The following is a 15,232-nucleotide window of genomic DNA, read 5'->3' as shown; positions in this document are numbered from 1 at the left end:
ACCTGCGCCAAGGAGTCCAAATGGGGCCAGTTTACACCTGCAGGGTAGTGACGACGGATGCCTCCAACTCAGGCTGGGGCACGGTGTGCGAAGGCAGAGGAGTCAACAGACCCTGGTCGGGCCGCAGGATGTCCCTGCATAGTAACATGTTGAAGCTGCAAGCGGTGTTCCTTGCCCTCCAGTACTTCCTACCCGGGGTGCGGAACAGACATGTGCTGATCCGCACAGACAACACATCAATGGTGGCATATGTCAACCACCAGGGTGGCCTTTGGTCCCCAGGGTTACATCGTCTAGACTTCAGGCTGCTGATTTGGGCCCAACAGAACTTGCTGTCCCTTTGGGTGACGCATGTTCCAGGCATAGAGAATCAAGCGGCGGACCTCCTCTTGAGGGAGGGCCCGCACCCCTCAGAGTGGCGGCTCCAGCCTCAGGTGGTGGATCGTTTTTGGGAACATTAGGGAAAGGCGCAGGTCGATCTCTTCTCCTCGGTGGAGATGACACACTGCCCCCTATGGTACTCCCTCCACTGCTGCGGTGGTCCATTTGGTGTTGACGCCCTAGCCCATATATGGTCTCCTTTACATGTTCCCGCCTCTGCCATTGCTCCCGGCCTTTCTCGAGAAGTTCTGGTTGGAGAAGGCATCAGTTCTCCTCATGGCCCCTAGGTGGCCCAGGAAAATGTGGTTTTCATCCCTGTGCCAGCTATTGAACGGCCCATCCTGGGAAATCCCGCTTTGCCAGGACCTTCTCAGTCAGATGAGAGGCACACATTGGCACCCGGAGCGGGGCTGGCTCCAGCTATGGGTCTGGCCCCTGAAAGGGACCTATGGTCAGCCTTAGGGCTTTCAGACGCGGTTGTGGGTACACTGCAGAATGCTAGTGCGCATTCAACTAGGTCACTGTATGCCTGTAAGTGGAAACGGTTTCAAGATTGGTGCTGTTCTAACGGTCATTATCCAATTTCCTGTCCCATGCCCGCCATCTTGCAGTTTCTGCAATATCTGCTTGAGGCTGGTAGATCACCTTCCACACTGAAGGTTTACCTAGAGGCTATTTCTGCTTGTCATGCCCCCGTTGACTCTGTGTCCCCGGGCGTTCATTTTTTGGCTACCCGATTTCTCCGACGTGCTCGGCGATCAAGCCCTCCTAGGAGGGCCACCCCCCCTGAATGGAGCCTTGCGATTGTACTGGAGGCTCTCATGCAGACCCATTTGAGCCTATATCCTCCATCGAGTTGAAGCACCTGTCCATGAAGACAACCTTCCTCTTGGCTATCGCCTCCGCAAATTGGGTTAGTGAGCTGCAGGCATTATCTGTGCATAGCTCCTGTATGCATATTAGGGATGATGGTAGCAGAGTGTCACTGCGTTCAAACCCTGCTTTTCTCCCCGAGGTGGTTACAGCCTTCCACGTGAATCAGTCCGTGGAACTGGAGTCCTTCCATCCTCCTCCATTTGCGATGGACGAGGATAGAAAGTTGAACCTTCTCTGCCCAGTTTGGGCATTGAGATGTTATGTGGATGGGACAAGAGCACTGCGTCAATCTGACCAGCTCTTCGTCTGCCATGGAACATGGACCCTGGAACAGCCGTTCTCCAAGCAGCGGCTGTCATATTGGTCTGCGTATAATAGTGCTGGCTTACCCCCACCGGGGCGGATAGCCACACATTCCACAATACGTTTGGCTACGTCATGGGCCCTCTTCCGAGGTGCCTCCATGTGGCTAGCTGGGCTACCTTGCATATCTTTGCCAGATTCTACCGCCTGAATGTAGTAGATCCCTTATTGCCCTCTGTGGGCACTAGCGTCCTCGAGGTTGCACGCTCACGCCGCTGACCTTGGTCAGGCAGGACTTAGAGTCCCTCATATACTGCCATTCTTTTCTCTCTCGCAACAGCTCTGGTACACGTTTCCCATAAGGGAACGCTAGTTTACCTACCGTAAGCCGGGTTCTCTGAAAGAGAAGATGACCACCAACCGCAGTCACTAGGTCGACATCACGGATTTGTCGTGAAAGATGACGATTCTTCCCCTGCCTGACGATTAAGTACCCTCGGGAGGCGGGACCTAGGACATCACTGGGGGAAGGGGGCCTATTGGCACCTTTGACATAGGAGCTCAGTAACACCTACCAGTAGGCAGGAGTGTATCCCATAACGTTATGTTTGGTGGTCATCTTCTCTTTCAGGGAACCAGGTTTACGGTAGGTAAAGTAACGTTTTTCATTAACCTTTTAGGGTCCGCCCAATGTTGAATATCCCACTGGTGACCTGGCCCTTTAACTCTTTTTACTCAGGCAGCGTAAGAGAGAGTCTTGCTTGCGATACATCTTTGGAAAGACTAGATTCAGACCTTTAAAACTAGGTTCTACTTGTGTATTTCCGGTAGGTGACCATATTAGGAGATGTTATGGAATGTTGCTGCTGCGCTGAAGACAAACCTACCTTGGTACAGTAAACAAACATTTTCACACGAAATATTTAAAAATAAAATGGAGACAGCAAAGGCACAAGGACCTATTTTCCGATAAATACATAAATAAATCTAAGTACACTAAAAAATAGGTGCAAACAGCTTGAACCATTAGGCACCTCTGTGAATGGTGTCTTACATCTTTAAATATTATAAAATCTCTTGTTTACAGATACCAGAAGATATTTTAAATGGCTATGGCTTCTGTCAACCATGATATATGCCACCCCCTGATTTGAGGGTGATCACTTAGCCAATTACAACATTAGTGTTTCTTGGCAAAAGCTTTCTTTTATAAATCTTACAGAAAAGGAAACTGTTCTATTATATTTTTTTGCTTATTCTTTTGAATTAGTAGGCTGCTCCTTTTTCTCTCACTCACACAATATACTCTACCGCAGACGTACGTAATACCTAAAACACTTAAGAATGTAAGCTATAACCTTTACTTCGACAGGATAGGAAGACTCATATTAGGTTTCCTTCATGAGCTTATATGATGTTAAAATTCAAAACGCCTTCTTGGAAAGAAAATAGTTAAATATTAAAAAATATGTGATAACATGAGTAATTGTCTCAAGCGAAAGATAAACGAGTTCATGTAATAATCATGATTACACATTTTCCTGTAGTCATCTGAATCACCGGTGCAATACCGTCACATTCTTTTGTGGTTTCAACAGTGTAAAATGTGACATTTTATATTTTGAGAGGAAACCATTATATTAATATTGAACGTATGGCAAAACATATAACGGGTCATTTAGCTAACTGCTGTTTGTACATCTTGCCATAATGCAATTTACTTTTCCGCGTTGCTGAGATGTAATAATAACGTTCCCAACAACGTCTAGGCGCCAACACAGCAAAGGCACAAAATCACATTATTTTTAGTGTGCTCCCAGGGTCTATAATCAACTCATTGATGAGAAACAGCTTGCCAGGAAAGTAAAACTAAAACTTAAAAAAATAACAAAGAATAAGAAACTATACACAAACTTTAATTACTCATTAAATTACAGTATATTGCAGTAGTTTTGTTAAACTAAAATAATTATTGACATCTAGCGAACCAATACTTTTTTCTACAATTTGGTTTTGGTAGTCGCTAATAATGGTTAAGATTTAAAACTGGAATTGTGCTGTTATGGGTGGCTTTGAGCTGAAAAGAATTACTATACAACAAACTTGGTAACATGATGCTATTACAGATTGCTAAAGCTTGGATTTGCACTGGTTAAATACCTTTTTTTTCCCCTTGATCTCCCTCCTCTTTGTGATTGTGTTTTCAGATGCTGTTCTTGTATGTTATCAAAAACTAACTTTACTATTACTAAATAGCTGTGCAGACTATTTAAAAGGGTGCTACGGTGTTTGGTTTCTGCAAATTGATAGTTCAGCGATACATACATATATACAGTACCGTGCAAAAGTATTAGGCAGGTGTGAAAAAATGCTGTAAGAATGCTTTCAAATAGACATGTTAATAGATTATATTTATCAATTAACTAAATGCAAAGTGAGTGAACAGAAGAAAAACCTAAATCAAATCCATATTTGGTGTGACCACCCTTTGCCTTCAAAACAGCATCAATTCTTCTAGGTACACTTGCACAAAGTCAGGGATTTTGTAGGCATATAGTCAGGTGTATGATTAAACAATTATACCAAACAGGTGCTAATGATCATCAATTCAATATGTAGGTTGAAACACAATCATTAACAGAAACAGAAACAGCTGTGTAGCAGGAATAAAACTGGGTGAGGAACAGCCAAACTCAGCTAACAAGGTTTAGCAAGAGTTTACTGTCAAAAGTCATACACCATGGCAAGACTGAGCACAGCAACAAGACACAAGGTAGTTATACTGCATCAGCAAGGTCTCTCCCAGGCAGAAATTTCAAGGCAGACAGGGGTTTCCAGATGTGCTGTCCAAGCTCTTTTGAAGAAGCACAAAGAAACGGGCAACGTTGAGGACCATAGACGCAGTGGTCTGCCAAGGAAACTTACTGCAGCAGATGAAAGACACATCATGCTTACTTCCCTTCGAAATCGGAAGATGTCCAGCAGTGCCATCAACTCAGAATTGGCAGAAAACAAAGGGACCCTGGTACACCCATCTTCTGTCCAGAGAAGTCTGGTCATAAGTTGCCTTCATGGAAGACTTGTGGCCAAAAAGCCATACCTCCGACGTGGAAACATGGCCAAGCGACTCAACTATGCATAAAAACACAGGAACTGGGGCGCGGAAAAATGGCAGCATGGCAATTGGATTTCTGATTAACAGTTAGGTCCTGGTGGTGGTTATCTAATTTATTTCCATTATTGGTGGGTTTTATTATACCTACCTGGCACCCAAACTAAATAATAACCACTACCAACATGCTTTTAAGCTGTGTTGGTAAGAGACAAGTGAAAATGAGCCAGGTGCGTTCTTTATAGATTTAGTTAATACATTGAATGTTTCTTATAAAACAATTCAAATCCATGTTTCTCTGAATGTTATGGACATCTTGTTTAGCTTCAAAATACAGTTTTTAAAGCAGAATGAGCTAAATGACAGAGTAGATGTTGCCAATATGGCAATCTTTCTCATAAAGTTAAGTTTCAGTAAGTTACTATCATCAGTGTGAACCTCAAGACTAGCTACTTAAGTACTACAGCTGCACATTTTGAAAAGCCTAAATATGGTAATGTTTCAGCTTACAATACATCAAGCCGGCAGACTGATGAGGGTGTAAGCAGTCTTGTTAGCTGATTTTCTAGTTATATACCCACACCCTGAATGGCTGCATTACGATGCTTTCTCTAAAAGCACAGTGCTGACAGTTAGGAACATTTGGAGCCTGCATAACCCAAATTAATATCCAACACAAAAAATGACATGTAGTGGCCCAGTTAACTGACAGTCTGGTTAATGACTGTAATGTATATGCTAGAAGACAACTGATAAAACTAAAATGAAGACTGTATATTTTTCTTTTGTTTTTAACTAGTTTGTAATAGCAGCTTTTTTTTTTTTTTTTTTTTTTTTTTTTACAGTATAAAAACAGTATAACACATTTTCAGCAGATACCAAAACACTGGATTGGTATGTCGGTTATAATAGTCGAGATTTACTAGTTTAGATTTACATGTTCAATAATTTTAAAACAACCGGGAGATTTGCAAGTCTGTTTTCATTTTTGATTATACAGTGAATAGGGGAAAATTACTCAAAGCAGAACACCGAACAGGATGTCAGCAAATTTTGGAAAACCAAACTGCTGTCAAGCAGTCCTGTAAGTAGTATGTGAACCAGGTCAAAACAGACTTGTTTGATATTCCACTGGACTCCTAGTTACCGTAACCTTTAAGCCTCAAGCAGACAGCTGACCAGTATTTGTGAAACCTGCCTATCGATCCGCATATTTCTGTTTGATCTGCACCAATACAGGCTTTTCCCAACAACATCAGACAGTCAGTTTCTTGTTCAAATTCCCTGATTGATAGCAGCCATTGCAGGTTCTGGTTCTGCAAAGATTCTGTTTTTAAGAAACTGGACTTGCTCATCATCTTGCAGCTTCTCAAACTCCTGCGCTGGGACCTTGGTGAAAAAACAAACAGTCACTAATCAAAACATATTAGTCCAAATTCTCTAACTGTATACTCCAATCCTGTACTTGCACCACTTTTTTGTTAAAAAAAAAAAAGAATAAAAACTAAAACAGACTGCTTTTTTACATGTTTTATTTATTGTTAAATTGTGTTTGAGTTGCGGTTTTTAGTAGCTGTTGTATTTTGTTAAGCGCATTGGGACTTGTCCCAAGGGTGCTATAAAAAGGTCCGATGTTGCTGTTGACTTACCAACACAACGGAATAGCCAATAGCTGTAAGGTGCCGTATCTTCATAGCTAGCTTGCCTTTGGGGTGGGTGGTACCAAGACAGAATGCAGAAACTGGGGCACAAAGAACAGCCACTCTGAAAGAAAGCCAAAAGGAAAAAAAAACAAAAAAAAAACACCTATGTCATTCTCCGCTTGGTCCAGTGAACTCAAATTTAGAGGAAAAAAAAAACAATACTAATATAGCATTTTTGGAGTAACAAAAAATGTTAGGCGTTGACTACACTTTGTCAGCCAATATTTGAATATTTTGTTGCTGTAAATACAAAATCAGAGTACAGTATGAGCATCATGACGGTTGATGGCCTTCCATCTGCTGTATGAAAAAACTTAAGTTTTGAATGATAGTGTCCGAGACAGCCAATAGTAAAGAATGTCAGAACTAAGAATCAGCGGGATACTAAATGTCACTCAAATGACATGTACTGTATAACCTAAATCTTAGCCTGTAAAACAAAACCATCTTTTTGGAAAACAACTTCAAAACTTAGAGGAATAAAATTGTTCACTTGTTTTGTAATATAATCATTTAAAGTTGTATTATAAAAACCTAAATCATCAGGTGTGTTTTCGGTTTTGGGAATTTTGTAGATGTTCAAACATGAAAGAAAATCAAGTACCTTTGGAAATCTTCAGTTTGGATATTTTCCTCACTCTGGGACTGCAAGACAATTTTTCTGTCTTTGTCCAATGTGATTTGGAAATCTGAAATAGAAGAAATACAGCAGTCGTGAAATAAAACCATATGTTCTACACAGATCTAGTAATGGAATGTATTTTTTTTTTTTTTTTTAGTTACCTATAAAGTAATCACTTTGCAACAGCACCCCCTGCTGGCAAACCTCATCTCCCAGACTTCGCTTCAAAGCACTAAGTACTATGGGGTTTACAGTCATACTTGGAGAGAAGGAGGGTTTGGCAGAAGTGACTGTAGCAGCTGTGGTGGACGCAGAGTGGTCCAGCTCTAGGCAGAGATTAATGTAGTGCAGTATTCGTTCATTGGCTCCGTGGGTCTTCTGATCTGTAAAAATAAGATTGTGTAAGATACCCTTTAATCTTGCTCATGGAATTAATAGCTAGCTTCTTCTGAAAAATATTTGGCACAACTTATGAAAAATGTTATATTCATTTTCTTCTATTACATGCACGAACATTTGAATACACTGTATTGATAAAATATGAATGTGATTCTATCACTTCTGATCATACATAACACTATTGGAAAAAGGTCTGATGGAATTTAAGAGGCACTACATTTATTATAAATCATACAGGGTGGTTAAAATACTCTTATCAGCTTAAGTAATGACCAAGGCAACTAAGTCATCTTATTCATGCATTTCCTCAAGTTCAAATTTTACAGATGCCAGTGAATTACCTGGTAAAAGAAGCTCATTGAGTATCTCTTCCTGAAGGAGTTTGTCTAGAGAGGCTTGTGGGAAGCATCCCAAAACACAGAAGGAGTAGACTCCTCTTAGGAGTTCTGTAGGGAGGATCTTAGGAAGATATGTCTCAAAAACACTGCTCAAAGATTCAAGGAACCTGCAGGAGAAAAGAAAAGCTAAAAGCAATTTGCGTGCATTTATATATATATATATATATATATATATATATATATATATATATATATATATATATATATATATATATATATATATATGGTTTATTGGTGCACGTTTTATTTAATGTCAATTTTACAAGCAAATGTCCTTGAAGGACCTCACGAAACACAACTGGATTGCCTGAGTCGTTGATAGTCGTACGAAACAGTTAGAATTGATTGGGCATACAAGATCTTAAAGGTATTTACCGGTAGTGTCTAGAATGTCAAGGCCACCTAAAATTACTTATTTAAATATTTACCGGTATTTCTAGAATTTCAAGCCACAAAGGAAAACAGACTTACAGACCCATTTTTACGGTTGATCCCAAAGAGATGGAGTCTTATTAAAATTTGTGCTAATTAAGGGTTTAAAATGTTCTGAGTTTTTATGAGCGCTAGCAATACTATTACCCCCCCAATAAGAGGAAAAGTGGCTGCTGCTACCTGCTATCTGAGTCAATCAGAACTCGTGACCTAAAGCTAATATACCAGGAAGTGGCAGTTTACAGTATCTATAGCATTTTATTTAAAATATTTGCATATCTTGAATTAAAGTTAAAACTAAGAAAGACAGAAAGGATTCCCGGCACAGTAAAAGGGGAAAAGCTGATAAATCTATTTTAAAGCCGTCGTTAGTACTCCTTAAACCTGCACTAGTGTGCAACACAATGGAAATACTGCATGTGGATATTTGTTATCTATTATCGTTGTGTTTCACTAACAATACGCGGAAAATGCAAGACCTACTGTTGCTTCTGATCCTTTGGGAGATGGTTAAGCAGGGAGTAAGATTACAAAATATTAATAACATCTCTCAGCGTCAGTGATTCGGAGGTCTCTGTCACCTTCTCCGCAAACGCGTCCATCAAACCAGCATGACGAAGACCCAGATCACCAAACAGACCCAGAAAGAGGACTATCTACACACAAACACACACACATATACACATATACATATATATATATATATATATATATATATATATATATATATATATATATATATATATATATATATATATATATATATATATATATATATATATATATATAAAAGAAATACAGTACAAGTTGAACCATATGGCAGCAAATAGAAAAAGACGTCTACTTATACCCATTTTACCCTTCAAGTTAAATATACCAGTTTAAGGGACATGTAATGGAAAGCCATCCTTACAACATCATTTCATGAGCGTGCAAAAAACGAATGCCATGCCTTATCAGCAACGTGGAAATGAGTTTCACTGAGAAAGAAATCAACGTCATGGCTCACAAAACGACACTGAAGGTCAATCCTACCTGTTTGTTGCTCCACATATCGAGTGTCGACAGCACGTATTCAGCGATGGCAGAGAACAGTGCAGCGTTCCGGTACTGCAAGTCCCTGGAGGACTGGAGGACATATATTAACCTCCAGAAAGGGATTCCGTGGATATTTTCTGTGTCACAAATGTTTTTTTATATATATATATATATATATATATATATATATATATATATATATATATATATATATATATATATATATATATATATATATATCTCAAACCAAACATTGAAGGATACATTTTCAGGCTTAGTTGACATTGTGCACATTTTATAACACTGAAGGTGAATTTAATTTACTATGTAAATGTTCAGAGAGTGGTCGCACATAAAGGGCATACATTGTATGTCAGTGGTTTTCAAACTGTGGGGCGCGCCCCCCAGCGGAGGCGCAATGAGGTTATTAAGGGGGCGTGAATACCTGACTCTAAAATAATTTTTTCCTGACGACTGTAAAAACTCTGCGGTAAATGGCAGACTCGGTGGGCCTGCCTCCAATAGTAAATATTACAATTACTATTCGTAATTGCATTAACATTAATAGACTAGTCAGTTATTAAAATGGTGCACCCTCATTTTTTTGTTCTTTATTCCGCTTTTATCAAATGTGAAATTAAGGACTTGGATGATTTAAAAGTGTTTCAATGTTTGTAGAGTAACCACCAACAGCGTTACTACTAGTAAAACCAGACCGTGAGATAAATAAAAGGTATACTGTAATAACAATACTACTAATAACAATAGTACGATCAGTTTAATTTACAGGGTTTGGCTGTGAAACAATTAAATGGGCTTTTAAATCCTCCACATCCTTTCTCATTTAAATGTGGAATGAAGAACAAGAATAAGCGAATATGTATTGCTGTTAATACAATTACAAATAGTGATTGTAATGAAGTGCATCCATCTTCAAAATATATATTATAATATAGTCCGAATGCCATGCCCGGGATTGGTGAAGGTAGGTGGAGGGCACGGTTTAATGTGAAGAGGTCAACAGGAGTGCATGCATGAGCACAGTGGGAGAGCGAGTGAGTCACAGAGAGGCTGTCTCAGTGAGAGCGAGAGGTAGACTGGAATTTAGCACAGAAAGATTTTGTTATTCTGTTTTGCTTTGGTGTGGTCCTTAATTGTTTAGTTTTCCTGCCCTAATAAATGCTGAATTCGAGCACCAAGTGCCTGTGTGGTGCCTGCTTTCATTTTACAAGTCACTGGGGGGTGTCACGGCAAAAAATAATATCTCTGAAGGGGGGTGCAGCAAAAAAAGTTTGGGAACCACTGTTTTATGTGTACATTTGATTAAGTCCACATTCCAATCAATTACAGTAAAAATCATTGTATAGGTCGCACTGCCGTAAAAGTCACTCCTCCCATTGAGACTTCAATTTTAGGAAAACACATTTGTGTTTAAAATACTTTACAATTTTTTTATTTCCTACATGCTCAACACCGATAAATATACACAGGTTTAACAACATTATATTCCGTTAATAATTTCACAGTGCTGTTTTTCGATTTTAGTAAAACTGCTAGAAACTATTTGATTTCAAAATTTAAAAATAACTAACAGTGTAAAATCAAGTTGTACATCGCACACCGTATCTGTATTAAAATACCAGTATTTTATTTTAGCTTATCAAGTATCCAAACAAGTTCAAGAACATATCTTCTTTGCTTTACTGAACATTTCTTTCCAAAACCATACTTAGACAATAGTTCCCGCTGCATTGGCTTTTATAAATGTGTTGTATTAATTCAAATTTAAAAGAAATATTAAACAGTGCTGCTTCATCAATTAAAAAGCAGACAAACCAATAAACTAAACAGTGCACCATTTAATAACCATTCAAACTAAATGTTTTCTACATCAGACTATAAACACTCTCCTCCTATCAGCTCGTTTTTTCTTTGGCCATTTTAAGTTTGTCTTTGTTTCGTCTCCAGTCACATACTGTTTTTTCAGGATTGCGATTAACAAGCATTTTGGCAAATTCAACAACGCGCAATTTCAAACCCACTGAGTAGCACTTTCTTTTTTTTCTTACTCTCCTATTTTACCCAGTCTCAGAGTCACCTGCATTATTATAGCACTGCAGTTACAACGAACGTAAGACTTGAAAAGTGCACTACTCGGCTTTCTAACCAATAGCTATTTGGTACGGATCCCTGGGGCGGGTTCAGTTTGGATGTTGACAAATCAATGGCTCGGGAGGGTGGTAAGAAGAATTCACGGAGACTGACAACTTGTATAGTGTTAACACTAAGTGAAGCAGTATAGCTGTGACGTTTTCGAAAGCAGGTCAGTCAAGAGTCTAAAAGCTTGCATTTAACATTCAAAATGACTAAGGGTATAGACAGTAAGAAATGAAAACTTTTAATTTGAACAGTGGTTTCGTGTTTCTACCTAGCAACATGAATGCCATAGATCCTGAACAAATAAATCGTGTTGTTGACTGTTAAGTTTGTGTGAGACATAACCGTGGCTGTAGTAATCCCAATGTGGCACTGGTACAGTAGTTTAATATTAGATGCATACGTCGCTCCCCCCTTTTAAGGGCCCTGCAAAAATGCCTAGAAAAATCGGCTTATTCAACGGTTTGTACGGTAATCACCCAAATCAGAATATATTTGTGTGTGTGTGTATATATTTGTTGCAAGGTCAGTGTTTCTATTCCCAAAGCACTGCAACACATGATAATAAATGACTGAAACAGAAATCGTTTCAAAATTAAAAGTTGCAAAAATATTTTGGATACCCAAGAAGATGCAAACAAGTCTTACTTACCAATAATCTTGCTACTACAGGCATCCAGGAGAGTGCTCGAATTAAAGTCCATAGCTGCCAGTGTTGTAAACATATACTGGGAATTGGGTAGGGAAAACTGACTCAGCATTGACAATGCTTTATGCTGTTTAAAAATAAAAAAAGGACACAATCTGCATGAAGAAGTAGAAGCATTGTCTTCAATACACTTTTTATATAGGCTAATTGCATTATGAATATTTTTCAAGCCACTGGAATATATTTCAAACTTCCTAGAAGTGATTGATTAATTTATTTGAGGTCAGAAGAGACAACTGATGTCAGGAAGACAACGAATAATTAAAAAATAAACGCAAGACCCAAACACTGAATGAAGGTAGTGAGCAACCTTTAGCAACCAGAACAGTATGCAGGGTGGATTTTCAACAAGTATCGAGAGTGTGGCCACTTTAGTAATACCTCGCTCCTAAGAAGTCTTACTATTACTGACTTGATTACCTGTCAATACACTGTATCTATCAAAAGGGATACCAATATCTCATCACTAAACTTCTTACCTCAAGCTTCCTCTTAAGAGATACAGGAGCATCCTTCCCAATGCACCTCATCATGGTCTGCAGAGCAACAACATTTTTTATCTTTGGGATCCGAGTTTCAACCAGCAGCCTATGAAAGAAGTAAGAAGCCGCAGCTGATTTGACAAATACTTTAATGACACAGTATTCTCAACAGTAATATGTATTGGTAGAAGTTGAACAACACTGTGAAGTCACAATACAGTTTCATGATTCACGATAGGATTGGCGTTCTGATACATGTGATGGTCCTTATGGCTACTGCATATTAAATAAAAAAAGATAAAATGATCCATAATCATGGACTTCTTTAAAGGGATAAGTAGGGGGAGCATACGTTCAAACAAACCAAACATCACACGTAATCATTACTGAAGAACCATTTGGTTGATTATACGTAGTGGTTTAGTCATAAAAGACAATATTAAAGGAAGATATGCAACAAATTGCCCGTTTAGACTTAGAGCACACAAAGCAGCTAAGCATTCCTTCCTCTCCACTCTCTGATATAAATGAAAATTACTCCATGAAAATGATAAAGTCTACCCTTGATCTGTGTCTTACCTTAGACCAGCTTTTAGTGCATCAGCATTTTTATCACTGTCCATGTCATTGAGGCAGTTAGCTAGTACAGACAGTGACTTCTCATCAAAATCATTTAAGTGTTCCTGAAAACACAATATAAAACATGAATTATCATTAAACATTCTGTATGAAGTATTGTGTCCACCATACTACAGCAAAATCATATCTTCACGATCACCTGAACTAAGTGGTTGCATGCTCAACACTGTGTAAAAGGATTTACTGCATTAAAAAATAATATCAATGAAAAAACATTAACGAGATACATATTTTCCTAGAGTGTTAAAAGTTCTAAAAAATATATAAAAAATTGGCTGAGGGAGAAAAAAAAAAGCCACTTTCTATAGTACTTAAGAATATTCTGAATTTAATTTTGCATTAAAGTTGATATTTTGTCCATGTTCTATGAGCAGGTCTCAGCAGACAGAAGAACACCAAAACAATGTGTAACAATATAGTACAAAACAAATGAGTATGATTTCCCCTTTTGAAAGTACTAAACATAAACTGGCCCGTTAGACCTTTGCCCCTGACATAAGAAAATGTGTGAGCTGTGGTTTATTTGTACAATGTTGCTGTAGTGCCACCAGGAATAATATTTTAAATAAGATTTCTAGGTTTTACAGAATAATTTTACAAAATTCTATTTATTTCTGGTAAAAGTATCCAGTTCTAATGGATGTGCTTCATATGTCAAGCTTTCCATGCCAAATGTTCTGATTGTCCTAATCATTTGAGGCCTGACATAAGCTGTGCAATAAAGCATGAAGTACAGAGAAGCACACTGTAACAACAATCATGGTACACAATTTAAAAGTTACACAAATACCAGCAATATAATCTGCAAAAAATCATCATATGTGCAAGTGGAGTACTTCAGGGCAGGAAGAAAAATGAAGATCAAATGTATTGGATGGAACAAATTCCTCCTTACCTGAATGACTCTCATTAACGTCTGCACGACACGGCTGCGCTGAGAAACCCCCAGCTTCACCAGGGCCATTAAGCTGTAGGCCAGATCATCATTTCTCATCTTCTGAGCGTCCTTCATAGCCTGCTGGCACAGCTGCTCAAAGACCGGGTGCTCAAACATCAGCTTTCTTTCATAGTGCTTCTGGTCATCTGACATCTTCTTGGTGGTCTCCCAAATTTTGGTGAAGCAGTTACTCACCCGCCTCCAAGTAAGGGTGTAATTCCCAGCCAAGTCCAAAACATCACAGGGGGAGTTGCAATTTTTAAGGTGGTCATAAAACTGTTCCCGCTGTCTCTCCCCCTGTGAATAAGATTCAGCATCCTCTGCAAGTGGATCAAGGTATCTTCCAGCTCCTTTCTGTGGTTGCCCATATGATAACTGAGGTGTGGACTGCGTCTCACTCAAAATGGGGTTATCAGTATTTGATGAGGTCTGCTCTCCTGATACAGATTTTGAATCCTGTGCCTGCTCTTTATCCAGTGAGTAGAACCTTGCTGTAGCTCCCAGCCCTGCTGTGCAACGATTAAATAGATAACTTGTTGTTGAGTCCAGGTTCTGTTGCACAATCTTATATGTGGAGGGATTTATTGGTGCCTTCTTCAGTCCTCGGAAAGAAGAACTTTGTAAATGTGAGTTATTTAGGCAGAACCTAAAATTTCTCAGGAGCTGGTTTCCAGTTGTGCATATATTCATGGTGATTTTAAGTAACAGTATAACGAGTTATCAATTCAGCATGGATTACCTAAAATAATAGAGGGGGAAAAAAAACAAAACAAAACAAAAAAAACAATGTTACTGAAGCCCAAGGAACCTTTGCAGACTGATTATCCTGGGAAATATGTTCCTATTTTACAGCATAACAACTAAACTGGGTACAAGTAACTTACGTGTTTCTTGAATAAGGCATCCTTCAAAAAGACGAATAGGCTAAATAAAGCAACAACACATTATGATACATGTAGTTAAAGTACTATTAGACAGTAAATATCACAATACAATACTTTCGTTCAGCACAGTAACTCTATACTGTATGTCAAACCCGCATTT

The 15,232-nt window shown here is 38.8% G+C and overlaps 1 protein-coding gene across 1 annotated transcript; it reads right to left on the bottom strand.

The window, feature by feature from the left end:
• Window positions 1-4,670: 4,670 nt before the first annotated feature.
• LOC121322599 (FAST kinase domain-containing protein 2, mitochondrial-like) lies at window positions 4,671-15,216 on the bottom strand. The gene is made up of 12 exons (XM_041262755.1): window positions 15,073-15,216; window positions 14,147-14,927; window positions 13,192-13,295; window positions 12,610-12,718; window positions 12,074-12,197; window positions 9,262-9,401; window positions 8,710-8,882; window positions 7,738-7,901; window positions 7,159-7,380; window positions 6,980-7,064; window positions 6,322-6,436; window positions 4,671-6,061 (listed from the first exon to the last, which is right to left on the bottom strand). The coding sequence occupies exons 2-7, from the start codon at window positions 14,876-14,878 to the stop codon at window positions 8,754-8,756; spliced, it is 1,338 nt and encodes a 445-aa protein (XP_041118689.1). The 5' UTR covers window positions 14,879-14,927; window positions 15,073-15,216; the 3' UTR covers window positions 4,671-6,061; window positions 6,322-6,436; window positions 6,980-7,064; window positions 7,159-7,380; window positions 7,738-7,901; window positions 8,710-8,753.
• Window positions 15,217-15,232: the final 16 nt, after the last annotated feature.

This window comes from Polyodon spathula, chromosome 11 (genome assembly GCF_017654505.1).
Source record: "Polyodon spathula isolate WHYD16114869_AA chromosome 11, ASM1765450v1, whole genome shotgun sequence".
Taxonomy (NCBI): domain Eukaryota; kingdom Metazoa; phylum Chordata; class Actinopteri; order Acipenseriformes; family Polyodontidae; genus Polyodon; species Polyodon spathula.
The sequence above is the reverse complement of the archived record's forward strand: the minus strand, read 5'-3'. Positions and strand labels throughout refer to the sequence as shown.

What these genes read in the sequence shown, in the direction of transcription:
- LOC121322599 (XM_041262755.1), bottom strand. Translation starts at nt 14,878, where the DNA reads ATGAATATATGCACAACTGGAAACCAGCTCCTGAGAAATTTTAGGTTC. An exon ending in CGTTAATGAGAGTCATTCAG is followed by an intron (nt 13,296 to 14,146) that starts GTAAGGAGGAAT and finishes TTGTGTTTTCAG; the next exon opens with GAACACTTAAATGATTTTGA. An exon ending in GCACTAAAAGCTGGTCTAAG is followed by an intron (nt 12,719 to 13,191) that starts GTAAGACACAGA and finishes CTTCTTTCATAG; the next exon opens with GCTGCTGGTTGAAACTCGGA.